This window comes from Agelaius tricolor, unplaced genomic scaffold (genome assembly GCF_023055355.1).
Source record: "Agelaius tricolor isolate 1412-34295 unplaced genomic scaffold, bAgeTri1.0.p SCAF_83, whole genome shotgun sequence".
NCBI classification, from domain to species: Eukaryota; Metazoa; Chordata; class Aves; order Passeriformes; family Icteridae; genus Agelaius; species Agelaius tricolor.
Genome location: NW_027269343.1, coordinates 138,954 through 164,365, shown reverse-complemented (window position 1 = coordinate 164,365; position 25,412 = coordinate 138,954). Strand labels below are relative to the sequence as shown.

Sequence of the window (25,412 nt, the reverse complement as noted above, 5' to 3'; positions counted from 1 at the left end):
GATGGGGTCAGTTAAACACCATGGCAAAGAAATGATGGAAACACGTTGTCCAAAGGAATTGTTCAGTCAGCTGTAACTTAGTCCTTGTTGCCTCAGGGCAGTGGAGCAGTTGTTGCACTGTGGTGGTTTCACAGGGCTGTGGGAGTAGCTCCAGGTACAGATTTCTGTGCAGTTAATAGCTTTAAGGGTAAGAGAAAAAATGAGCAGGGATATGATGCATGTCAGGAAGGAAGGGTGTAATCAGTGTCCCTTAACCATCTCTGTCACCTGTCATTAGATGGGGGAGACCATGGGGCCCTGCATAGCTGTGCTCTGCTTTCCAATTACTCACCTTCCACTCTCCATTTCAATGTTTCTGTGTGGTTTTACCTGATTTCTGCATGATTCACCCAAGGCTTCTCTTTGTTTTCTTCTGCTGTCTCCATCAGGCTTCACTCTGATGAAAGCTCTTGGTATTCCGGGAGAGTAATTTTCTGTTTGGACTACATAGTTTTTACCCTGAGGCTCATCCACATTTTCACAGTTAGCAGGAATCTAGGACCTAAAATTATTATGCTGCAGAGGATGGTAAGATTCTGGCAGCTATTCAAGAGAGTCTAAATAAATGATGTGACACTTTTTTTTTCCCTTCCCTCTTAAGAGCGAAATCACCATGTTCTGGTGATGGCAGCAAGTTTAATCTGCTAAACAGGATGAATTAAGATTTAAATGGGATCTAATTAAGAGCAGGGCATTTTTCTGTGTCAAGAGAGAGAATAAGGATCAGGCTGAAGAACAGAAGAGGAAATTTGCTTCCTGGTAGCTTTTGTCTTCCATACCTCGAAGGTTTCAGTGGTATTTCTGTTGCTCCCATGAGTATTCCCCAAACAAGACAGTGATGATAGAGGGTACAGGAGGAGGATTTTGGTCCTCCACTGCATCCATCACATGAGTACCTGAGGAAGAGGGTGGTGAGGATCCTCTCCTACAGTGCTAGAAATTCCTGAGACCATTGGCCAGAGTGTCTGTGCTGTAAATGCTGGTTGGAAGCCATCCAGAGTGGCATTTCCAGAAGCTTTCATCTCACAGGGATAAGGTGAGCCACAGTCCTTTTTGCCTGGTTCTGGCTTTTGTGGAGCCTGTGTGATGCCAGGGGGATATCCTGTATTCCAAAACATGCCTTGCTTTTGTGGTTGCATAAATACCTTTGAAGTTCTCTGAATGGGAGTGGTCACTTGTTACCATGTGTGTTGGTGAAACAAGGAGCAAAAAGCCATCCATGTGTGGCTTGCACCAGACCTGCAGTGGGGCACTGATTGATGCCTGTTGTCCCTTTTTCAGATGATAGATGTCTTCTTCTTCCTCTTCCTCTTTGCTGTGTGGATGGTGGCCTTTGGTGTGGCCAGGCAAGGCATCCTGAGGAAGAACGAGCACCGCTGGGAGTGGATCTTCCGCTCGGTCATCTACGAGCCCTACCTGGCCATGTTTGGCCAGTACCCTGATGATATTGATGGTATTTACCTTCTGGGGGGTCTCTCCTGGCTGGGTCCAAGGCTCTCTACTCCTAAATGTTGTCCAGCCCCATGCTGGCCCCTTGCCTCCAAGTCTAAAGGGGAGCAGGGATGGAGGGATGAGGGCAGGAGCTGGGGCTGGGCCCATGTCTGGGTTTGGAAAGATGGGTGTCTGCTAAGGAAGGCAGGAGCCTCCCCTGAAATGGAAAATGGAAAACCACCCCTCCCTTTTCTGAATTGCTATAAATTTTAAATTAAGGTGATCTCAAGCAAAAAATATGGGAGCAGGAAATAACAGTTCTTTAATAGGGAAGAAGATAAAAAGATAAACAATGCAGTACAGTAGAACAACACTGACAGAGTCAGAACACAATCTGACACCCTGTGGGTCAGGGTGTTGGTGGCAGTCCAATTGGAAATGTGGCTCAGCCTTCCTGCAGTGTCAGGGCTGGTTCTGTTGGAGCAGGGATCCTGTAGAGAAGGATGGATTCTTCCTCTGAAGATCCAGGGGAAGAAAGCAGCTGTTCCTCTGAGAAATCCAGTAGAGAAAAGCCATGCTGGTGTTCCAGAACCTCCACATTATATCGGGGTAGAATGCTTGGCTCTTCCCTCTGGGCTCACATCTCCCAGTGGGATGCTGTAGTTCTTATCAATCATCCAGTGACATTCAATGGCCTGTTATCAGCAGGTGTCTCCCCAGACAACTGCCATACAGATGGTAAACAGAACACAATTTGCTTGGCAATCCAGGAGAGCCCAGCAGAACAGGAGCTCACTGTTTGCTCTCCCCTCTCTCTCTGAGGTACCACCTACAACTTTGACCACTGCACCTTTTCTGGGAATGAGTCCAAGCCCCTGTGCGTGGAGCTGGATGCCAACAACCAGCCCCGCTTCCCCGAGTGGATCACCATTCCCCTGGTGTGCATTTACATGCTCTCCACCAACATCCTCCTGGTCAACCTGCTCGTGGCCATGTTCGGGTGCGTACCCCAGGAGCTTCCCGGCCATCCCAGCACTGGCATTTCCCTGGGAAAGGGAGTGCACTGCTGGAAAAGAGCAGGAAGCCACCCCTTCCCTCTGCAGCTGTCCCTGCAGCCTGGGGGAGCTGGTGCAGTGTCCTGGGCAGGGATTGCTGCCTGTCCTTGGCCTCCATCTCTGAGCATCCTCTGAGCTGTGGGCGTGGTGTGAACCCCCGTGGGTCACACAGGGGTTGATGCTGGGTCAGAGCCTTGCCCAGTGTGAGCTGCTGCCCCAGTGACCTTGCTAGAGTGAGTAAATGAGTTGTTCTCACTCTTCAGGACACTGTGGTTTTATTAACCTGAACTTGCTCCTCCAAAGGTTCTTGCTTTGCTGGGTTCCCACAGTGCTTTGTGCTGCAGGTTTAATCTGTGCCTGCAGTGTCCTTAATACCTCCACTACAAATCTTAGGAGCTTTTAAATTTCTTGTTAGTGTTCTAGTTTTAGATTTGGGGGGGGGAGGGGGTTTTCCTAAGAAGGGAGTTATCTGCTCAGTTAATTAGACACAATATCTTGTGAAGAAGCATCCTGTTCTCATGTGTCTAGGCTAGAAGATTGCTTAGAGCTGAGGTAGTAAAATTACATGGAGCATTTTCTTCCTATTCAGATTTTTTCCAGTTTATTTGTAACTTCAAGGGGTTTTTTTCCTACTGTTGTAGTTCCACCTATTTGCAAATTACTAAGAAGGAGAACAAGCTAAATAACCTCCTAGTCAATAAATGAATGATTGGGGCCCCTAACACCAGAAGCTGCTGGGATGAGTCCAGAGGAGATTTTCCAAGGGCTGGAGCCCCTCTGTTCTGGAGCCAAGCTGGGAGACCTGGGGGTGCTCACCTGGAGAAGAGAAGACTCCAGAGAGACCTCAGAGCCCTCTCCAGGCCCTAAAGGGCTCCAGGAGAGCTGGAGAGGGACTGGGGACAAGGGTTGGAAGGACAGGACACAGGGAATGGCTCCCACTGCCAGAGGGCAGGGCGGGATGGGATATTGGGAATTAGGAATTGTTCCCTGGCAGGATGGGCAGGCCCTGGCACAGCTGTGGCTGCCCCTGGAAGTGTCCCAGGCCAGGCTGGACAGGGCTTGGAGCAACCTGGGACAGTGGAAGGTGTCCCTGCCCATGGCAGGGGTGGAATGGGATGAGCTTAAGGTCACTCCCAAGCCAAACCACTCTGGGATTCTGTGGCTATCAAACCATGGCCTGGTACAGTAGAGGAATGCTCTGTTCTTGGCTCTGCTGCAGCTCTTTGGTGAATAACTCATGCTGGGTGTGTTCTCTCTTTCCCACCAGCTACACAGTTGGATCAGTGCAGGAGAACAATGACCAGGTGTGGAAGTTCCAGCGTTTTTTCCTGGTGCAGGAATACTGCAGTCGCCTGACCATCCCCTTCCCCTTTGTCATCTTTGCCTACATATACATGGTGCTGAGGAAATGCTTCAAGTGCTGCTGTAACAAGGAAAGCAAAGAGCCATCCATTTGTTGTGAGTTGGATTTGTCCTCGTTGCCCAAAAGTCACCTCTGCAGCAGGTGCATTGTAGTGCCTCCATGGCATCCTGTGCTTATTCCAGGCATTTTGTGCTGTGCTGGGAAATTTCCAAGGGCCATGTAGACATCTGTCATGCAAATCCACTGTGCTGCTGGAAATCTCTTCAGTAAGATTGAAGTTTTCAAGTGAGATTTAGCCAGTGCTCTCTTGTCTAAGCCATTTTGATGTAGAATTGCCTTGTGTGTGTAAATCATTAAGACTTCAGATTAATCCTAACTCTTTAAGACTGCCTGTGCTGTTTCCCAGCTTTGCAAGGTTTTTTGTAATTTATTCTGCTTGCTAGGGAGTGACTGAAAGAGAATAAATAGTTTCCATGTAGCCAAATGAGCAAACCACCTCCAAAATGGCAAATCAGTTCTTGAGCTATTTCTCCTTTAATTTCTCTGTCAGAGGACACAGATAGGAATTGTTTTAACAAGCTTTCCCCCCACCTCTCCAGCAAATGCAGTGTTTTCTCAGCTGAGAGAGCATAAGTTGAGTTAATTGACAGGCCTGCTCCCATCCATCAGCAACCTGCCTGTTGCTGTGCAGCAGAAGCTGGATTTGTTACCAGTTTAGGAGGAAGAGCCTGCTTTGGCTATAAAATTGCTTAGCACTAAATCATTTTGGCTGTCCAAATTGCTGTGTGGATTCCTTCCACATTCCAGAAGCTGTTGGATGGCAGATATTCCTGCTCAAATGATGCACAGTGGATGCTGCAGCTCTGAAAGAATGGGAGAGTTAATTAGAGCCAGAAAATTATTGTGGTTTTGCTGATGATGGGAACTGAGAACTCTGTGGAGGAAGCACATTGATGTATTGACTGTTTGTCATGGTTTAACACTGGCACAATGCCAGTGCCCCCATGAAAATACCTTCTCCCTGGTTTCTGCTGTGAGATGTGACCAGGAATAAGCAAAGCAGGCTCCTACTTAGGGAAAAAAAAAGAACCAGAACTTTATTAACTACTCTAAGATAAAAAGGAACACACACAGGGAAAATGAAAACCTCACAAATGCATTTCCTCCTCCCCCCACCAAATTTCAACACAATACATTTGATCCTCAAATCACCAACTCTCGGTCCAGCAGCACCTTTTAGACAATCAATCTTCAGTTCATCAAGAGGAGAGGAGTCCTTCTTGTGCCATGGGCTTCCCCTGGAAACACAGTCGAAGCCTCATGTGTTCCTGTGTCACTTGTGGCACCGCCCGAAATACATCTGCCGTCGTGACTTCTTCCTTTTCATGTCCAGTGCTCTCACCACTGAACACGGACCAGAACTGCTTCTAGGGTTGTCTTTTAAGGATGCTCTGTCCCGATCCAGAAAGGCACAGTCTCTCCTTTGGGACACCTGTCCCCACAATCTCTCCTTTGGGACACCTGTCCCCCCCATATTTTTTCACCCCCTGGGGCCGGGGGGCATCAACACTGAACCCTCTTGGTTCTGTGGCCATTGCCTCCCCCTAGATGCAGTCTCTGTATCACAAGGAACATGGTTCTGTCCATGGCTTTACAAAAAGAGTCCAGCAAAAGCCACTCCATCATCTCTTCCCACTAGGATTCTTCTCTACTCTTCTATCTCTCACTCACCCAGACCTCTCTCACACTTGCACATTTCCTTCCTCATCTTCCACTCTATCTTCTAGGAGAGGTCAATGTTCTGTAAAGTTCTCATTTTCCAAAAAGGGGTTAAAAGCTCCTACAAGCGGCCGGCTGAACCCCCCCCTCTTCTCCGTCCCAGCCGTGCTGCCAGCACAGGCCCATGTTTATCAAGCTTCAAGGTTACAGTCTCAGGCAGCGGCTCTCTCTCTCTCTCTCTCTGTCTCTCGGGGGGGCTGCCCGATGGCTCCCGGTGTCTCTCTTTCTCTCTTCCACCCTTCCACCCCCGGGCTCAGGCCTACCTCTCTCGGCCACATGGCTTTTCCCCTCCCCCTGCCCAGCCAGCAGCTGGGCCGGGGGAGAGACCCGAACTCTTTCCCGCCGGAAACCCAAGAGGACCCTCCCAGGGGAGAGCTCTGCTTTTAACCCCGTGTTCTCAGAGGCGTGTCCATGTCCCAATGGCCAGGTTAAATGCCAATATTAAAGTCTGAATATCCATTGGCCAAAAACACAGCATCCCAAAAAACACATTTCCTGTCAAACCACCACACTGTTATAAAATCCTGCCTTCCCATTTAACTCTTATGGAAATGGTTGGGATTTGGGTGCTTAAATGCTTGTTGGAATGTGGGAGAACAGCTGAAGGGTGTGTGAGCTCAGAGGAGCACTGGGTGGAAGAAAGGGACTTCAGCCCTGGGCTTCTTTTGTCTCAGTTAATTTTATTTTTTTTTCTTTAAATCCCTGTGGTTTACCCTATCCTCCTGGAACATGATAAAATGCTGAAGTATTACCCTGGAAGGCTTTGATGCCTCAAAGTGGGATCCTCTGTATCAGCTCTTGAATTTACAGCACCACCACAAAATGCTTCTTAGAGAAGACAATTGTTCATCATTCTGGAGGGTTTCAGTTCAATGAAAAATCCTATATTGTGGTTCTTAGAAGTGTTATTCCTAATGATCCAATATGGGATAATGTAGAAACAAATGGAAAGCTCAAACCCAGATGGGAACTTGCTAGAATGTCCTGTACCTGTTGAAGCAGAGGCACCTGTGTTAACCAAGACTCAGAGAAGTCCAGAAAGACTTTTGGAGCTTGTAAGGTTGGGGAAGATGGGGGGTGGTTTTTGTTTGTTTGGCTGTTTTGGGTTTTATGTTTGCTCATATTTTGTATTTTTAAGTGACTCTGGTTGCCAGGAGCATTCAGTGCAAGGTGTTGGTGTCATATCTGTCAGGGGTGGGCAGTGGGGCTGTGAGTGCTCAGGATGTGGAGAAGGGAATCATTAACCTCAGAAATGCACACACTGACCCAGCCTTTTTGCACCTTGGCTTTGGAAAGACAAATTAAGCATTTTTTTTTCTTCAAATAAATTTGCCAGGCTCAAGAAATGAGGACAATGAAATCCTGGCATGGGAAGCTGTCATGAAGGAAAATTACCTCGTGAAAATCAATACAAAAGCAAATGATTCATCAGAAGAGTAAGCCTGCCCATCTTTGTCTTCATTCTCTTAATTTTCTCTGAACATTTCTAGTGAAGGCAAGTTTTCAGCAGCTCTAGATGTTTACAAATTAATGAGTAAGTAAGCAATCTCAGCATAAACATGCTTTTTATTTCTAAAGTGAAATGGTGCTTTGTTTTGCCTGCTGCAGAGAGGAAAATGTCTTCCCATGGTGTTTTGAGATCTCATCATGGGAAGCAGTGCCACAGCTGACTCTTGTTGTAGGATTAGTTTAGGTTGGATGTTAGGAAAAAGTTCTTGATGGAAAGGGTTGTCCAGCCTGTCCAGCCCTGGAACAGACTGCCCAGGGCAGTGGTGGCACCCCCATCTCAGGGTGGGCATTTAAAAGCTGTGTGGATGTGGCACTTGGGGACACAAGTTAGTGGTGGAATTGGTTGGACTCAATCTTTTCCAACCCAGATAATTCTGTGGTTATACATTTAGCAGAGAATGTTTGCCATTAGATCTGGAATCTCTGACATTCCCATAGCAGTAATCCAGATGGAGATGTGTACTTAATAACATGAGTAGGGAAGACCTCTGAGGAGGGAAGATGATCTTTAGAAGAATCATGGTATTTGGGGCTTGGACACTTAGACTTGGATGTTTCTTTGACTGCCAGCTCATGAAAACATTCTCTTTGGGATCTGTCTCACTGTTTTCAGAGTAATACATAAGAGAAAAAAGAAACAGAAAGAAAGCAAGAAAACAGAATGCTGCTAGAGAGGAAAACCTGGTCTGCATGATTGTTTAACTTTGCTAACTTCTGGCAGCCTGAGTATTTCCCTTCATCAGAGAGAGCTGATAGGAATGGGCAAGAAAAACCATATCCTTCCTATCCATGGGCATGAACATTGCTGTCCACAGATAAGTGTTTAGGATAACACTACCCAGAGACACCCAGCATTGGGTAAGAAGCCAAACAAATACCAAAACCATCTCCTTGGTACTGGAAGCAGAAGTGTCTTGAAAAGGAAAATGGAATAGCATCCTACTAATAATAATAATAATAATTTCCATGTTAGTTCATTCACTTGTACTAAAAATGATGCCAGTCATGTGCAGCCCTGCTTCCCTGGGAGGATGGAGCCCTGGGGGGAGGTGGGGTGTGGTAATTGGCCAAGTTTTCCTTGGTACCCAGACTGATCCCTTTGCTCCATGTTCTCCTTCTGCTTCTAGGATGGTGCATCGATTCAGACAGCTGGATGCAAAGGTACTTCTGTCCCAGACTGCTCTGGGCAATGGGATTCTCTCTGGTGAAGCAGGGGATGTGCCATGGCAAGGAAAATGAGCCTCCCAGAGTTGTGTGCAGTCCTTGTCACTGTCACCAGGGCCCCGTTTTAATTTTACCCTGCTGTTTTGATTCCATGGACAGGAACGTGTAGGGAGTGTACTGATTAGGACAAGAGGGAATGGTTTGGAACATAGAGCAGGATTAGGTGGGATAATGGGAAGAAATTCTTGGCTGTGAGGGTGGGGAGGCCCTGGCACAGGGTTCCCAGAGGAGCTGTGGCTGCCCCTGGATCCCTGGAAGTGTCCAAGGCCAGGTTGGATGGGGTTGGAGCAGCCTGTGTCCCTGCCCACAGCAGGGGTGGAATACAATGAGCTGTCAGGTCCCTTCCAAGCCACAAGAGCTTCATATTGTGCAGGAAAATGAAACAGAAAGACACTTGCTTAGTGCTGGAGGAGTGTTTCTCAGTATTCCTTGTGGGATGGAATAAAATAAAAGCAATTTCCACCTTAAACTGCAGCATTGAGCTGTGTAACAGGCCCATGAAACACCAATGGGAAGAAGGGGTGTCACACACCTGACATGTCCCCTTGCCAAGGTGTCTGTCAAGTTTAGCTTCTGGTGCTGTTGGCATGGGGTAATTAAGCAATAGAAAGCTACCAATCTACCAGAGAGCACATTATGAGAATTGCCATACAAATAATCTTTTTATGACTGTGATGTTGAAAAGACCTTCCCAGTGGGTATTTTCTGAGGCTTGACTGAATTATCTGTTTGGCCTCTGAAGTGGGGAGTGGCTTTGGTATGAAGCACAGACTTTTGAGAAGCTCACAGGTGAAAAGAGCCACATATACTTCAGAGTACATATTTTGGTTGCTGTCAAATAATTTAGATTGCAAAATGATAGTTTGCTTCCCAAGACTGAAAGGGAAGTGGTGAGTGAGTCTGTGGCTAGTGATGCTGCTCTTGAAACTGAAAGGAGATCCTCCTAACCTTAATTCTCTCCTGAAAAGAAATAGCCATCTCTTGTTTCCCTCTTCTGCTAACTGCTGGTTAACTCACTGAAATACAGAGGCATCAGGGCTGGCTGCATTAATTGCTCTGATGAACACTGTAATTGGGAGTGTCTTCTTGAGCACTCTTGCATTTGGTGCAATACTTGAAGAGGCAATTACTCATTACTTCCTTTTCTCATTAGCATTGCTTTCCTTCAGCTAGACAGACTTTACCAAAATAACCTCCTTCTTCTTTTTTTTTTAAAGCTCTCTGATTTGAAAGGCCTTCTGAAAGAGATTTCCAGTAAAATTAAATGAGTGCAACTGAAATCCGAGAGCAGCTACTGGAGCAGGGTAAGCCCTCTTTAAATCCATTCTCTGCCTTGAAAAAGCCTACCAGCATTTATGGTGTTCAATAGGTGTGTCTTTGGAAGAAGAGCTAGTATTAATTGTTGATGCTTGTATTCATATTGTCTGATACTGGGAAAGAAAGGAGACCGGAATTCTGTTCCTCATTTGTGTTTTTCTTTCTGAAAAAATACAGTTTTCCATCTGGGGTTTCTATCCATTTTTGCCACTGTTTAAAATACCTTGTTTTGCTCACTTGCCTTTGAAAAACTGTGACTAACCCAAGGTTATTTTAGTTGCCTTTGTGTTGGAGGGCCTCTAGAAAATGCAGGGCTGCTGTGCTGGATCCTCTACCCTTGGTACCTTTTAACTCTGAAGAGCAGTCAACCCAAATAGAAAAGACAGAAGTGAGGGCAGGAGTAAGGTTTATTTTTCCATTATCAAAGTGGGGCATTAGGCTGAATTAACCTTCCTGTGTCCTGTACAATAAACTGCAGTGTGAGGAGCTGACCCAAAGCCTCTGGTCCAGCTGAGTGTCTGGTCATCAGCTTCTGTACTTTCACCTCCAGTTTTAAGGAAGAATTGGCTTGGATCCCACAGTGGGGTGTGAAAGGCAGACAGAACACTGATGGATGCAGAGAACACTGTCATCTTTAGAGACAGCAGGTTGAGAAGTGTAACTGCTGAATGGGATAATCTGGAACAACTTGATCAGCCTGGACATTAGGGCCTGGCTTCTCCTTCCACAGAGTGGTTTTGTCCAGGAGAACTTAAACCTGTGCCAAACATTCCCCAGTCAGCAGCTCACCGTTTTCCTGGGAAAACTGAATATTCTCTTGACCCAAGTTCCATTTAGACATTAATGACTTGCAACCACCTAATAAAATCTACAAGGATCACCAGTTCCTGGGCTGGTTCTAGGAGGTGCTGGACTTCAAGTGGCCTAAAAAACAGGCTGTAGAAGAGATAGTGGAACTCTGGAGGCCATTTAGGGCAGCACAGATCAAAGGGAGCTGCAGTGTGGCTGGAAAACAGGCTGTAATTAGATACAGTGGGCCAGCCTGGGACAAGGCTCAGCAGCTTATGATGGAGCTTGTGGAAAGGGATCTCTCATTAGAGATGATAGTGCCTTCAGAAGAATCCTAGAATCCCAGAATGGCTTGGGTTGGAAGGGACCTTAAAGTTCATCCAGTTCCACCCTCTGCCAGGGCAGGGACATCCTTCCCTGGACAAGGCATCCAGTCACCTGAGCTGATGTGGAAAGGATGAAAGCAAAGCCTTGAGGTGGGCTGGGAGCTCCACTCTCCAATTCTTTCTGTTGCTCACACAGGTACCCATTCATGAAGAACAATTGCTCAGAGCTGGCAGTAACCCCCAGGCAGATGGCAACAGAGGCACCAGACTATCACTGTCTCAGCAGGAGACAGCAGGATTTTCTTGCTATTTTTATTTTTGTTAATCAAACAGCCCTTTCTGCTTGTTGCAAGGTTGTGGGGAAACAGGAGATGACTGCTTATCTCCTGACACGATTCCTGCATTACCCAAACTCTTCTCATCTTCCCTGATGTCCAGTGGCAGCAATTAGTCCTTGTAAGCTGCTGTTGCAAAGCACTCCTATTTTCAAGAGTTCTGCTACTGTTGCCAAAATCCCTTTGCTTTTCCATTTCACTCAAAGGGACCTATGCATGGGTTTCCTTCAAGCACTAATTGCTTGTCTGAATGAATCCACCTCCCTTCCCATTCCATCCTGTAGTAGCTGGATCTTGCTTGTTGCTTGCAGAGGCTGTCTGTCAGACCTGCTGGGGTCTAGAATGCTGGTGTGCCAGAATGCAATGGATTTTGGCATCATCCCCCTGAGGAAAGCCTTTGGTCCAACCCTGCATCCCTATTTCAGACTGTACAGGAACATTGTGGACTTGTTCCCACCCTACCTGAAACCTTTCAGCACTGCAGAAGTTCAGCTATTACAGCCCTGCATGGAAGAGACATTAATTCAACCTGGAAGTGATTCCAAAGGCTTTGTGGGCAAACCTTGCTTGGTTTCATTAGTGAAAATTTGCATCCTGGGAATGTTGGAACTCATTTGACTTTTCCAATGTGTGTTTGCTGATGTTTCCATCTGGAAATGGAGAAGAGGTTGTTGGAACCTTTAAATAGAGCAATGCTCAATATGGTGAGGTGGCGCTTTGTGCTTTCTGTCTAAAATAGCAGCTGAATTCTGTCACATTTGTTTGGTACAACTGTGAGCACAGCCAAGTGAAGGCACTACAAAGAGCATTTATTTACAGGGCACTGTATCAATCTTCCTTCCCAGGGTCTAGGAATCATGGAATCATAGACTCACCAGAGGAAAGGACCTGCAAGGATCATGGAGCCCAACCCCTGGCCCTGCACAGACACCCCAACAACCCCACCCTGGGCATCCCTGGGACCATTGTTCAAATGTTCCTTGGGCTCTGGCAGCTTGGGGCTGTGCCCATTCCCTGGGGAGCCTGGGCAGTGCCCAGCACCCTCTGGGGGAAGAACCTTTTCCTGATCTCCCACCTGACCCTGCCCTGCCACAGCTCCAGCCATTCCCTCAGGTGCTGCCTCTGTCACAGAGAGCAGAGATTGGAGCTGTCCCTCAGGAGGAAGCTGCCAGCCATGCTGAGACCTCCTCCCTCTCTCTCCTCCTCCTCCTCCTCTCCAAGCTGAACAAGCCAATTCACCTCAGCTGTTCCTCATACAGCTTCCCCTCCCATCCCCTCATCATCTTCATGCCCCTCTTTGGATACTCTCTGCTAGTTTTATATCCTTATGATACGTTCAGAGAGGTTGCTGCTCTTCTCTCCCTGCATCTCATGACCCAGCTGTACTGTATGCTGTGCATGACACCATCCTGGGGAATCCAGCACTAACAATAGCACTGGTATCTGTTTACATGGGGAAATACTTCCTGCTGAAAAGTAAAGGAGCCAGGCTTTCACTGATTCACATGGCAGTTAGCTTGCATCATAAATTCTTGAGATAAGGTTGCTTTCTGGAAATTATTTTTCCTATATCATCTGTCTGCCTTGGATGTGAAAATTGTGCTTTTTGTTCACTCCCTTCCTATATAAAACCTGTGGAATCCTTTGAACCCTTCAGGGAAATCCCAAGGGCCTTGCCTTGGAAGAATATACAATAGAGTCTCCACCTAGACTGAAAGAGAAGACTTCTGGACTTCTGCCATGGAGCCTTGCAACACTATGAACCACCCTTGTTCCTTCCCCCATATGTCCCAAATTCTCATGTTTTTTCCTTTTCCTGTTTCCTCATTGGTTGGGGTACCCCTGGTGGCCAGCCCTGTCTTCCCTGAAAGCCACTGCCCTTTGTGCTGCCCCCATTTGCCCACTGACCCCTACATAACCTGGTGCAGAGCATATGTCCAGGTCTTTCTCCCTGATCCCTTTGGCATGGTGGATGCAATAAACCTTTGCTGGAATACATCATACAAAGACCCTTCCTGTCTTTCCTCTGCTGAGCTAGCTGTGCTCTGTGTGTGTGTGTGTGTGTGTGTGTGTGCAAGGACTTGAAATGGCTGCTCTTGTGGCCCTGCTCCAAGCGGCGTCTGAAGGAGATGCTTCAAAGAAGGCTGCAGCATTTCTGCCACACTGCCACGTGGAAACAAAAACCTGCTGTGTGACTGCCCGAAGCTCTGGAGATCTGTTGCTGTGTGAATGTAACTGTGAAGCCATGTTCTGTCAGGTCTGAATTCTGGAGTCAATCCAGGTCCAGTGCTGCATCCAGGGGTACCAGCCTGCGCCTCACACGCCGCTCCCTTCCCAGAGGCCGCGCGGGCTCTTCTCCAGGCTCCCGTGGGCCCCAGCCGGGTGCCCATGGAGCCCCGGCCCGGCGGGGCTGCGGGCCGGCACCGCGGCTCCCCGGGCAGCAGCCGGCCCTCTGCCCCCTGCCCTCGGGAGCCCTGGGCCAGCGGCTGCTGGCCGCGCCTCAGGCCTGTGCAGCCAGGGGAGGCCGGGGCTGGGCGCAGGCAGCGCCCGGCCCAGGGGCTGAGCCCGCGCCAACCCTTCCCTCCTGCCGCTCTCTGCAGCTGGCAGAGGACAGGAGCAGAGCGGCCGAGCACCTGCACCGGGCTCTGCCCTACCTGGAGAGCCCACAGGAGCCCCTGCGAGAGGCGGCCATCAGGTTCATGGGTGAGCCACGAGCCCGGGCTCCCTCCCCGGCCCGGCCCACCACAGCTCGGCCCCAGCCCCGCCTGCTGCCCCGGCAGCGCCAGCCGGGCCCGGCGCCGTGGAGCCCTGACCCCCCCAGTGCCCAGTACTTGGTGTCAGCACCTTCACGGAGGGCACGGGGCCCTCCAGGGGCTGCTGTCTGGGTGCTGCCAAGAAGGGGCAGGGGGCAGAGGCAGGGCTGGCAGCCAGCCCGGGCCCTGGCGGCTGCCCAGGCCACGGTGCCGTGACCAAGGCCCCCCTGACCCAGAGCTCTGGGCCCGCAGAGCTGCTGCCACCATGGGGAGGGCGGCCGTGTCTCCTCCAGCAGGGCTGCGCAGTCGCTGCTGCCCCGGCGGCTCTGGAGCCCACAGAAACAGCACCAGAACGAGCTCAGGAACAAGCACAAGAACAGCAAGTCTACTTTCAGCACTTACAATGGCTGCTCCTTTAGGGTGCTTGCACCATACTCAGAGACACAGAACACCTCTTTCTCCTCCAAGAGTTATCCCTGTCTTCTGCACTTTCCCAGCGCATGGGATATTAGATGCTGGCCTCAGACACACAAACAATGCTGCAATAAACTTTAAACTCGACTGTTTTTTTATTCCAGAAGGCACAAAAAACTTGCAGAAAAGTCCAGAGACATGATTGTGTCTCTGTAGAGTCTCTCTATCCTGTGAAATGCAGTAGCTGTTGGTGCTTTTGTGCAGCTGCTAATCCCTACTATGGAAAATTCCTTTCAGGAAGGAGCAACATCATCTGACAGCGACCAAGTGTTGCCAGCAGTTACTCCAGGTGCTCTGGCCATCAGCCCCTGCAGGAAGGAGCACAGCCCCGAGTGCAGGTGGGCTTTGGCTCCCTGTGGCACAGAAGCCCCCCGGGGGCACAGGTCTCTGGGGCAGGAGATGGGCACCAGCGCTGCCAGGGCTCGGGGGCTGGCAGCTCTGCTTGGGCGGGGACTCTGCCACAGCTGCTGCTGTCAGCGCTGCCCAGGCCCCAGGGCTCAGAGCAGCATTCGTGCCTGGGCCCACACGTTCCCCGTGCGTGTCACACCCACGGGTTTAGGATGGCCACGGGCCGGGGCGTGTCCCAAGTAGGCCCGGGGCGTGTCCCAAGTAGGCCGTGCCAGCTTCCCTGGAAGGCCCCAGGCCCTTCCTGGCGCGGCTGCGTCGGCAGCCCTGGGGGCTCCTTCTGCTGCCCTGAGCCCGCAGAGCAGGGCAGCGTTTGCTGATGCTCTGAGCCCTTCCTAAAGATCCTGTGGGGCTGCCTTAGACATCTAGGGCCAGGCATTCCTTCCAGCCTGGGCCACTTTGGCTGGGCTGGGGGCAGCCCCAGGGCAGGCAGCAGTGTGTGCAAGGGCCCTGGGTGGCACGCTGCAGCACGGTCACCGTGCCATGGAATGGAACCCGGTGTCCAAGGGCCCTTTGTGACACGTGGGAAATAGAAGCTTGCCCGGGAGCTGGGAGCACGCAACGGGGCACAACGGGACAGAGCAGTGCCGTGAGGAGCCCTCGCACAGTGCACTCGTTCGTGTCCCACCCAGAGCTTTTCCAAAGCGTTGTTCCCTTAGCTGAGGTTGAGGCCAGAGCACAGGACTTGCTGACCTGTGGTCTCCCCGAGGCTTCTCTTTTGCAGCTGCCCTCGAGGGCAGAGTGTGGGACTTGGTGCCCCAGAGATTTTCCCAGACATCTCTCCTGCAAGTAGCTCCAGTCACTAACAAGGAGCAGAGAGCCCCGAGAGTGCTCAAGATGGCCTGGGTGGAGGAGGAGGAAGAAGGCCCTGGAGCTGCCCCAGCACAGGAGACTGAGGAGGTGGTGCCATTCCAGCCACCACAGGAGAGTAAGTGGCAGAGCTCGGCCGCAGGACTGGTGCCTGCAGCCAGCTTGACCCCATGCCATGCCACGCCACGCCATGCCACGCCACGCCACGCCACGCCACGCATCCCATCCCATCCCATCCCATCCCATGCAATCCCCTGGGGAAATGCCCATGGACAGAATGGAAGAGGGCCCGGGCAGACACCCCACAGTGGCCGCGCTCCATCCCCTGGGGCATCCTGGGACTCTCCCAGCCTGGGGGGCGCAGGGCTGGGCTGTGTTCCCTGGCCTCTCCCGCAGCCCCTCAGCTCTGGTTGCGCTCGCTCTTTGCCAGATGCAGCCCTGGAGCGCACACAAGAGCAGGAATCCAGCCCTGGCCGCTTCCGCAGCACAGCGCAGGTACCTGCAGCCACCCCCAGCTGGGCTGGGCCTGCTGTCCCTGCTCAGCCCAGCACCGTGTGTGCAGCACTCCATGCAACATCCCCACCTTCCTGCCCTTCTCCTAACACTCGTTTGCAAATTCATGAAGAGAATTCAGGAGGAAAAGACCATCGCCATGGGCACTGGGCTCAGACCATACTCGCCCACCTTCAAAACCAAGACCAGCACTGCCCTCCTGTGTATGCTTGGAGAAGATGTTTACAATCCAAACCAAGTAAGTAGCCTGTGGGCAGGGTTTGATCCTCCCAGGAATTGCTTGGCCTCCCAAGCCACGCATGCTGGTTGCTGTGAGCCTTTGAGGCCACATGGCAGTGCACTGGGAAGGGAAGCACTTCTCTGGGCAAGCTGGGAACATTGCTCCCTCTGGCAGCTTCCCAAGTCTCCCTGTGCCTTCTCCAGGTGCCCGCCATGGTGAGGTTCATCCACCAGTGGCTCATGGCCAATGATTGTGCTGAGCACAGGCTGGATGAGATGCTGCTGGATATCACCAAAGCACACCCAGATGATGTAGTGATGACGCTCCTGCGTGTGGCCCCGTCCTGTGACAGGTATGGGGCCCACCTGCCCAGAGGGCTCAGGCCTCCCCAGCCCATCACCCTGTACAGCCTGCCGCAGGTGTCTGAGCAACAGAGACTTCCAGGGCCCTCTGGCTGCTGCCTTTCCCAGCCCTGGCACGTCAGCCCCTGAGCCTGCTGCCATGCTCCCTCCCTGCCCCTCAGGGCTCTGTCCCCACTGGCCTGGGCTGCCTGGCTGCTGCTGGCCAGGGCCAGTGGGCAGAGGCAGAACTGGCAGCCAGCTCAGCTCCCCCCAGTGCTGTGTCTGAGACCCCCCTGAGACAGAGCTCTGACCCCGCAGAGCTGCCATGGCCTTGTGGAAGACCATCATGGGCTCACCCAGCACTGCAAAGCCGGTGCAGCTGATCCTCCTGGATGTGCTGGGGAGCTGGCCAGAGTACAGCACGTGCACCTCCGATGGGGACCAAACGGCTGTCTTTGGCCTGGCTGTGAGTTTCTGCAAGTGGCCTTTGCTGGCCCCAAGGCCGCCTCTCCAGAGCTCTCCATCCTCCTTCCCCCCCTGCATCTGCCTGCCTCAGGCGCTGGCCTGAAACCTGGCCCAGGGGCAGCTTCAGGCCCAGCAGGCCCCATGCTCCCCCTGCCTCTCTCCGGGCCTCTCCCTGCCACGCTCGGGCCCTGCCACACGGACGCCTGGGCACTGAGCGCTGTCCCGGGGGGCTTTGTCCTTTGCAGGCAACTGTGGTGATGTGGAAGATCCTGCAGGAGCCCCATGTCCCACGTATATTGAAGGTGTATTTCCCCCGCCTATTTGTGCATCTGCTCTTCCAAGTGTTCTCCAGCACAGAAGAGATGCCAGAGGAGGTCGAAGCCTTCTGGAAGGGATGCCAGCAAGAGCACGGCCTTGCCACCAGCCCCAACAGGTGCTCCATCCCACTCCTCCTGTCCCTGCCACGTGGCCTGCCAAGGAGCCAGTGCTGCCAGCGTGACCTGGCCTTTGCTGTGCACACAGGTTTGCAGTGCGCACCCTGAAGTCCCTGCTCTGCCAAAAGCAGTACAACGATGTGGTGGTGGCAATGGAACGCAGGTGTGGCTGGGACACGCTGCTCTCTCTTGACACCCACTACTTTGCTGTGGGTCTGCTGGCCAGGTGAGAGCCCCTTCTCCCCACTGCCTCTGACATTTGTGCTCTGTGCCCAGAGTGACCCACACAGTCCCCGTGCTCATGGGCCAGAGGGCCTTGTCACTGAAGGATGGCCAAGCAGACTGGAAAAGGCTGGCAGAGGAGGGTGCCCATGAGGAACCAACTCCCAAATGGCCCAGGTCCTCTTGCAGGATGCTGGAGAAAGACCTGACCTGTGTGAGTCACTCCTGGGACAGGTTTATTCTCCTGGCTCACAGTCCTGCTGACTTTTTCTCCTGCCAGGGAGATGTCCTGCGTCTCCATACCCTCCTGTTCCCGGATCTTTCGCTACCTGCTCCGGCTGCTCAGCACACAGGAGCCACACTGGGATCTGCCCGCCCTGGCGTTCCTTGTGGAGGTGAGCCTCAAGGCCAGTGCTGCCTGGCTGAGCTGCCTCCCAGCTCTCTGCCCTCTTGTAGGCACAGCTGCCAGGACAGTGCCCATGCCCTGTGCTGCTGCCTGGGCCCAGCCCTGTGTGGTTCTGGGCTCCTGCCGGCCGGCTCCCTGTCACTGCCTGTGCCTTTCAGGTCCTTGAGTGCCTGGACTTGAGGGAACGAGATGCTGACAGAGTCCTGCAAATCTTCTCAAGGTACCTGCAGAGTGAGTGCAGGGAGAGGCGTCGCCTGGCCCTAAGGGCCCTTCTCAAGCTCACTGACGATCCCTTGATGGTGAGAAGGGGGCAGCAGCTGAAGCTTCACTGGGGAACACAGTCGCTTGGCCTTGCCTGGGCTTGGGGTGCTGGGGCAGCTGCTCCCAGCTCTCCTGCCTCCCGCTTCAGCTGCCCCAGTGCTTTGGGACAGGCCTTTGGCCTCTGGGCCCTGCGGCAGCAGGCTGGCCTTTCACAAACTTGTGTCCCACACAGGCTGAAAAAATGTGGAGCCTGACTGAAAGTCTTGTGGGGCTCCTGCGGGACGAAGATGGAGACATAGTTAAGATAACAGTCATGGTACTAAGCTTTATAATCTTGGAGAAGGACATGCCAATACCCAGCCCCATCACACTGCAGCTGGCTGAGGGACTTCTGCCCCTCTTTGACCATGTAAGGCTCTGTGCCCCCAGCCACAGCCACTGGCTGCTGCCTGGACACTTGGTGCCCTGTGGAGATGCAGGCCTGCACCCAGGTGAACCCTTCACAGCCCCTGATGAGGTCTTCTTTTCTTCTCTTCATACAGAATAGTAGCCAGGTGCAGCTGCTCTCCATATTGCTCTTCCGAACATTGCTGACTCTTCCACTAGGAAAGAAAAGAAAGGCCCTGGAGATACAACTGCGCCACACCCTTCTACCACTCTTCTTCCACTGCCATGATGGGAATCGGCGTGTGGCACAGGTGAGGACTCATGGGCTGCTGGTGTGCCCCTGGGAGGGGACCTGGCTGCCTCCTGCTCTGGTCACGTCCTGGGCTGCAACCTCCTCCAGGCCTTGGCACAGAGATGTGGGTCCTGTGCTGTGTGGACATTTCTGGGTCTCTGCTGCTTTCCAGGCTTCTTTGGAAACGCTGCTTTGTGTGGCCGAATTCCTGAAGAGGAGGGACCTTGACAAACTGGTGAAGAAGAAGAAGCTGTGGATGTTCACAAACAGCCTGGTAAGAGCAGCCGAGAACCCCCAGCCTCAGACTGGAGAAGGCCCTTGAGGGCGGTGCTCAGTGTGTGTGGCTGGCAGCTGTGCCCCTGCCAACCCTTCCCTCCTGCCGCTCTCTGCAGCTGGCAGAGGACAGGAGCAGAGCGGCCGAGCACCTGAGCCAGGCCCTGCGCTACCTGCGGAGCCCACAGGAGCCCCTGCGAGTGGCAGCCGTCAGGTTCATGGGTGAGCCACGAGCCCGGGCTCCCTCCCCGGCCCAGCTCGCCGCAGCTCGGCCCCAGCCCAGCCTGCTGCCCCGGCAGCGCCAGCCGGGCCCGGCGCCGTGGAGCCCCGCCCGGCCTGGGCATTGCTGCTGCCGCCCTCTGGCAGCCGTGCCCTTGGGCGGCAGCGTGCGGCAAGGGCCCGAGCTGAGCCCTGCCGGGCCAGCAGCCCGTGTGGCCACAGCGCCGGCAGCGCCGCCGGCAGGGAGCTGTGCCGCTGGGGCCGTGACAGGCTCTGTGTTCACAGGCATGGCCGGGCGGTGCCTGAGGGGGCAGCAGCAAGAGCTGCAGCTGATCTGCACTGGTGAGTGAGGCCAGCGGGCTGACAGCAGGGGCTGCCGGGGACACCTGCAAGCCCTGCCCCGGCTATGGAGGGCTCTGCTCCCAGGGGCAGAGCACCCTGAGATTTCAGGGCCACATGGGCCATTCATCGCCAGCATCTTCGGGCTGATCCCCTTGGTCCCTGCTCCCTCCTGGCCATGGCAAGAGCCGGCTGAGATGGCCCTGGCAGGGGGCTCTCCTCGGCTCCCTGCAGATCTGGGATCTGACCTTGGCTCTGTTCCTCTCTCTTACAGCCCTTGAAGAAATGGCAAATGACATCAGCCTTTCCGTCAGAAGCCTGGCTCTTCAAACTTTACACATTCTCAGGGCAGAAGCTACAGTTCGATATTCCATCTTGGAGAACCTGGAAAATCGGCTCCGCAGGGCATGGAAGACAGGGCTTCGTGTCTCAGGGCTTGACCGTCTGTGCTGCTGGAGCTCTATGGAGATCTGATGCCAGAGACTCTGACTGCTGGGACCACCAGAGCCAGCGGGTATTTTCTTTGTATTCAAGACTGTTCTTTTCTTCTTTTTGTTTTCCTTTAGTACATAAATATAGTATGTGTTACAATAGACAGACTCCCAGGATCTTTCTTTTGCTACCCAGGATCTGTAGGGCTTAGGGGAGGAGGATGAAAAGGGTGCTTGTGCTCAGCCAGCTGCCCAGGAGTGCAGTGGACAAGGGGAAATGGCCAGAAGCCCCTTGGCCTTTGGTGGTTTTGCTGAAGCCTTTGTGCTGCCCACAGAGCGGCTGGGCAGGGGCCTGAGCTGCGGGGATCCCTGCCAGAGCAGTGCCTGGAGATGGCCACAAGGCCTGTGCCAGGCAGGAAGCGCCATCCATGTCCTCCCGCCCGTGCGCTGCTGCCTGCCTTGCTGAGGGCTCCCAGGTGCCTCTGGATGGGGCTGCTCCGGAGCTGCTGTGGGGCTGCGGCACTGCTGCCAGGCAGCTTAGCCAGGCTGGGGCAGGGCCTGAGGGGCTGGGGCGCTGGCAAGCCCTGAGCAATGGGCTGTCAGAGGCCACAAGCAGCCCCCTGGCAGCCGCCTTGCTCCTGACAGCCGGCTGCTCTGGCGCTTCCGCAGTGGGCGGTTGGAGGGACCCTCTGGAATCAGGCGTGGAACCCTGGTCCCGGCCTTTCAGGGCTGTGAGGGCAGGAGTTGTGGGGCTGGGCGTGTGCCCTTCCTGTGCTCCAGATTGGAGCCCCCGGCCCGTCAGCCTTAGTTATTGAGCTCCACTGTCTGCTCTCTGAGTCTTGTTCCTGTTGCTGTGGGGGAGGCCAAGCTCTGTGGCTTTAGGCCCCATTGAGCCAGAAGAGCAGCAGCTTGAGCCCAGAAAGGCCCTCTGGACTGTCTCTGTCTCTCTGCGAGCCTCTCAGGAACCCTGGGCCAGTCCCGAGTCGGCAGACACTGGGGAGGGCAGCCCCGACACGGCTGACAGCAGGGAGACACTCTCTGTGCCCCGAGGGTACTGAGGGCACCTGGGCTGGGCGCCTTTGCAGCAGAAGAGACACCAGAGACATCGGTAGAAGAGAAAGGGCCGACTCTTAGCAGGGGTTAATCCAAGGTTTTATTAGGAGTCCCGAAGGAGCTCCTGCACCTCAGGGGGCCTCCTGCCGAGAGCCCCGGGAGATGTGCCAAGGTCACATTTAAAGGGAGGTGGAAACCAAAAGCAGATAACATTTTACCAACCAATAAGTAACTCTAAGGGATGGGTACTGGGGGATAGACATATAGGACAGCATGTGGGTAAGGCTTGGGCGGCTGACCCCTGGCCTCTGGCTAATCACTCGACGACTTGAACCGAAACTTCTGGATGGAGGGGATGGGATGCTGAGGATTGACAGAGAGCCAGGGTGGGGGTTTGGGGATGATCTCATCCTGGGAGAGGAATTACACAGGTAAAGGGAGGGGGGTACAGTCTGGGATAAAGCATTTGGGAAAAATATGGGAATACAAAACAAAACTACTTCAAAGTATTACAAAATATAAAAACGCACAACAACACTGGACAAAGGGCATTCCTGGCATTCCCAGGGCAGGAACACATGGGAGTGTGGTGGGCACCTTCAGGGTGCCACGCTGGCTTTGCACTGGGCCACCTCCCTGGGTGCAGGGCTGGCTCTTTGCTTTGCTGTCCTTGGCCTGTTGCCGTCGTGCTCCTTTGGCTGCCTGCAGTGAGGGGCAGCCCTGTAAGGAGGGTGAAAGGCCCTGTCTCCAACATCGCAAGGGGGAAATGGAGCTCACCCGGCCCTCAGCCCATGCTGTAAGCAGAGCAGAGCCTTTTCCCCAGGCCTGATGGCTTTCTGCCTGCTGCTGGCCCCTGGCCACCATGACCCACTGCACTCGCATGAGTCACCTACAGGACGGCTGGTGCCTCTTGATTTGCTGGCGGGACGCGAGGGTCACTGAGGGAAAGGTGGGTGTCCCAATGCTGAGGGCACATGGGGTCACTGAGCAGACTTGAGGCTTCCCCAGCATGTTGCAGGTGCCTTTCTGTCACTGAAGGGAATGCAGATGCCCCATGGGTCGCTGAGGTGTCATGACAGTCTCTGAATGGCGTACAGATGCCCTGCATGCCACTGAGGCCAGCGAGAGTCCCTGAGGGGAGGCGGGTGTCTGTCGTGTCCCCCAGGGTACGTCGCTGTCACTGAGGGAACGTGAGCGTCACTTGAGGGGGACACGGGCACGCCGCGTGTGGCTGAGCGCACGTGCCGCTAGCTGAAGGCACGCCAGGGCCGCTGAGGGGCCGTGGGCTCGCCCTGAGGGACACGGCAGGGCCGGGCCGGTCCCCGCTGCGCCGCCGCCGCCCGCTCCCCGCCGCAGGGAGCGTTTCCCTCCCAGGCGAGGGCGGCCCCGCCCCACCGCTCCCCTCAGCCGCGGGCGGGAACTCGAACCCACTGGGGCCGCCCCGCGGGGCCGGGCGCCGGGCAGCCTTCCAGAAGCCCTGGGGGAGCAAGCACTGACAGAGTCAGAGGAGCTGTTAGTTGCTAAAGGAAACCACATATTTGAACTGAAAGATCCTATATTTACTTTAGAGGCTCTTGCCAGCACCTTTCAGGACTCTGTGCTGTGCACACAGCGCTTTTCATGCCCGCTCCCAACAGGCTTTGGAACGCAGAGCCCAACCTGGCTGGCTCTGCCAGCAGCACAGCCCAAACACAGGCGGAGGAAGAAGCAGCAGGGGCTGTTTTGTGGCCATGCCCAAGAGAGACTGGAAGGGTGCCCTCCCTCTGCTCTCCCTTGGTTGGCTTTCTGGCTGGCTCTGAGCCTGGGGCTGCCATTCCTCACTTGTGGGGAGCAGAAGCACAGCCGGGATCCCGGCACTGCCTGGCAGCGCTGCGGGCACCGGCACGGCCGCATGTCTGAGTCTTGGGCACCGTGCTGCTGCTTCATTTGCCCTTAGGCACACCCAGAGCTCCCTGCTAAGCTCCCTGGTTCTGCCCTCTTCCTCATCCTGTGCAGGGATGGAGCACTGCTGTGCTTTCAGGAAGCTACTCTTGAAAACTTCCAGCATTCCAAGCTCCTTTGCCCTCCATGGATGCTTGCCATGGAATCCCTCTCAGCTGAGTTCAAAGCATACTCAGGTTGGCTCTTCCAAAATTCAGGGGCTCTGAGGTGCTCAGCAAGATGTGGAACTGCACAGTGCTGTAGAACTGCACCTTCAGCACAGGGACCTTTCCAGCCTGACCTGCCCTCATTCCCTTTTGTCTGTGCACAAAACACAGTGTGGCAGAGAACGGCAGCAGGGACCTGTGTGTGCCAGGGCCCCGGATTTGCTTCAGCTCCAGAGAGATGCAGGCAAAGTGAAGAATCCAAACTGTTTATTAATGGAAGGCAAAGCAAAGGGATGAGCTGGGAGGGAAAAAAGGGGATCGGCAGAAGCTGAGGGCTAAAGGGAAAGACTTGTCCACAGGGAGGGAGAGTGGAGGGAAAAAGAAGGGCTGGGCAGAAGCTGAGGGCTAAAGGGAAAGACTTGTCCACAGGGAGGGAGAGTGGAGGGAAAAAGAAGGGCTGGGCAGAAGCTGAGGGCTAAAGGGAAAGACTTGTCCACAGGGAGGGAGAGTGGAGGGAAAAAGAAGGGCTGGGCAGAGGCTGAGGGCTGGAGGGAGGGAGCTATCTATAAGCAGGGAGAGGGCTGAAGCAATGCAAGTTTTCCGCAGGCCAGTCATCAGCTGTGTCTGGAACTCCAGCTGGTCTCTTCTACTCTCAAGGTAGTCTCATCTTCCATTGCATTTGGAGGTCTTAAAGAAACACTCGCTCTTCTGAGCCACTTCTGCAGCTTTTTCACTGAATATCTGTTGAACAACTATGTTTGTCTGTGAAGGGCTGTCATCTCTCCTCAGGGCTAGAAGGGCTGGAAGAGAGAGGAACAGAGCCACGGTAAGAGCCTGGATCTGTGGGAATCCTAGGAGACCTTCCTGTGAGGGCCATCCCACCCAGCTCTTGCCACGGCCACAAGAGAGGGGGTGTCAACTGGATCTGCTGGCCACGAATCCACTCCCCTGCGTCCCTGAAACCTCTGTGCGCTCTGCCCACGCCACCCTTCAGCCACACAAGGAGCGAGGCCGGCCCCAGCCGGGACAGGGATTGCAGCTCCCGGCTCAGGCTCTGCAGCTCCCTGTGCCAGCCCCCGCAGTCAGCCCGCTGGCCTCACTCACCCTCACAGATGACCTGGAGCTCTCCTGGCTGCCCCTTGAGGAGCACCCCGGCGATGCCTGTGAAGACAGAGCCTGTCAGGGCGCCAGCGGCACAGCTCCCTGCCGGCGGCGCTGCCGACGCTGTGGCCACACGGGCTGCTGGCTCGGCAGGGCTCAGCCCGGGCCTTACCGCACGCTGCCGCCCAAGGGCACGGCTGCCAGAGGGCGGCAGCAGCAATGCCCAGGCCGGGCAGGGCTCCACGGCGCCGGGCACAGCTGGCGCTGCCGGGGCAGCAGGCGGGGCTGGGGCCGAGCTGCAGCGGGCTGGGCCGGGGAGGGAGCCCGGGCTCGGGGCTCACCCATGAACCTGATGGCCGCCTCTCGCAGGGGCTCCTGTGGGCTCTCCAGGTAGGGCAGGGCCCGGTGCAGGTGCTCGGCCGCTCTGCTCCTGTCCTCTGCCAGCTGCAGAGAGCGGCAGGAGGGAAGGGTTGGCGCGGGCTCAGCCCCTGGGCCAGGCGCTGCCTGCGCCCAGCCCCGGCCTCCCCTGGCTGCACAGGCCTGAGGCGCGGCCAGCAGCCACTGGCCAAGGGCTCCCGAGGGCAGGGGGCAGAGGGCCGGCTTCTGCCCGGGGAGCTGCGGTGCCGCCCCGCAGCCCCGCCAGGCTGGGGCTCCTTGGGCACCCGGCTCGGGCCCACGGGAGCCTGGAGAAGAGCCCCCGCGGCCTCTGGCTGCAGCAGCGGGCAGGGCCACAGCTGCCCTGCTCCGCACACTGAGCAC

General features: G+C 54.3%; 1 protein-coding gene across 4 annotated transcripts in view; it reads left to right on the top strand.

Annotated features, from left to right (window-relative positions):
• Positions 1 to 13,174, top strand: part of TRPM8 (transient receptor potential cation channel subfamily M member 8) — a 130,569-nt gene extending 117,395 nt beyond the window's left edge. For 3 of the 4 annotated variants that reach the window (XM_071418337.1, XM_071418334.1, XM_071418336.1), the window contains 8 exons: positions 429 to 567; positions 1,321 to 1,492; positions 2,293 to 2,470; positions 3,793 to 3,983; positions 7,004 to 7,103; positions 8,304 to 8,337; positions 9,618 to 9,704; positions 12,013 to 13,174. In XM_071418337.1, the coding sequence (XP_071274438.1) occupies positions 429 to 567; positions 1,321 to 1,492; positions 2,293 to 2,470; positions 3,793 to 3,983; positions 7,004 to 7,103; positions 8,304 to 8,337; positions 9,618 to 9,668 (865 nt within the window). In that variant the 3' untranslated portion in view covers positions 9,669 to 9,704; positions 12,013 to 13,174. Of the gene's footprint in view, positions 1 to 428; positions 568 to 1,320; positions 1,493 to 2,292; positions 2,471 to 3,792; positions 3,984 to 7,003; positions 7,104 to 8,303; positions 8,338 to 9,617; positions 9,705 to 11,478 lie in introns of all 4 variants that reach the window. The other variant, XM_071418333.1, reaches the window with a different exon arrangement.
• The last annotated feature ends 12,238 nt before the right edge of the window (positions 13,175 to 25,412 follow it).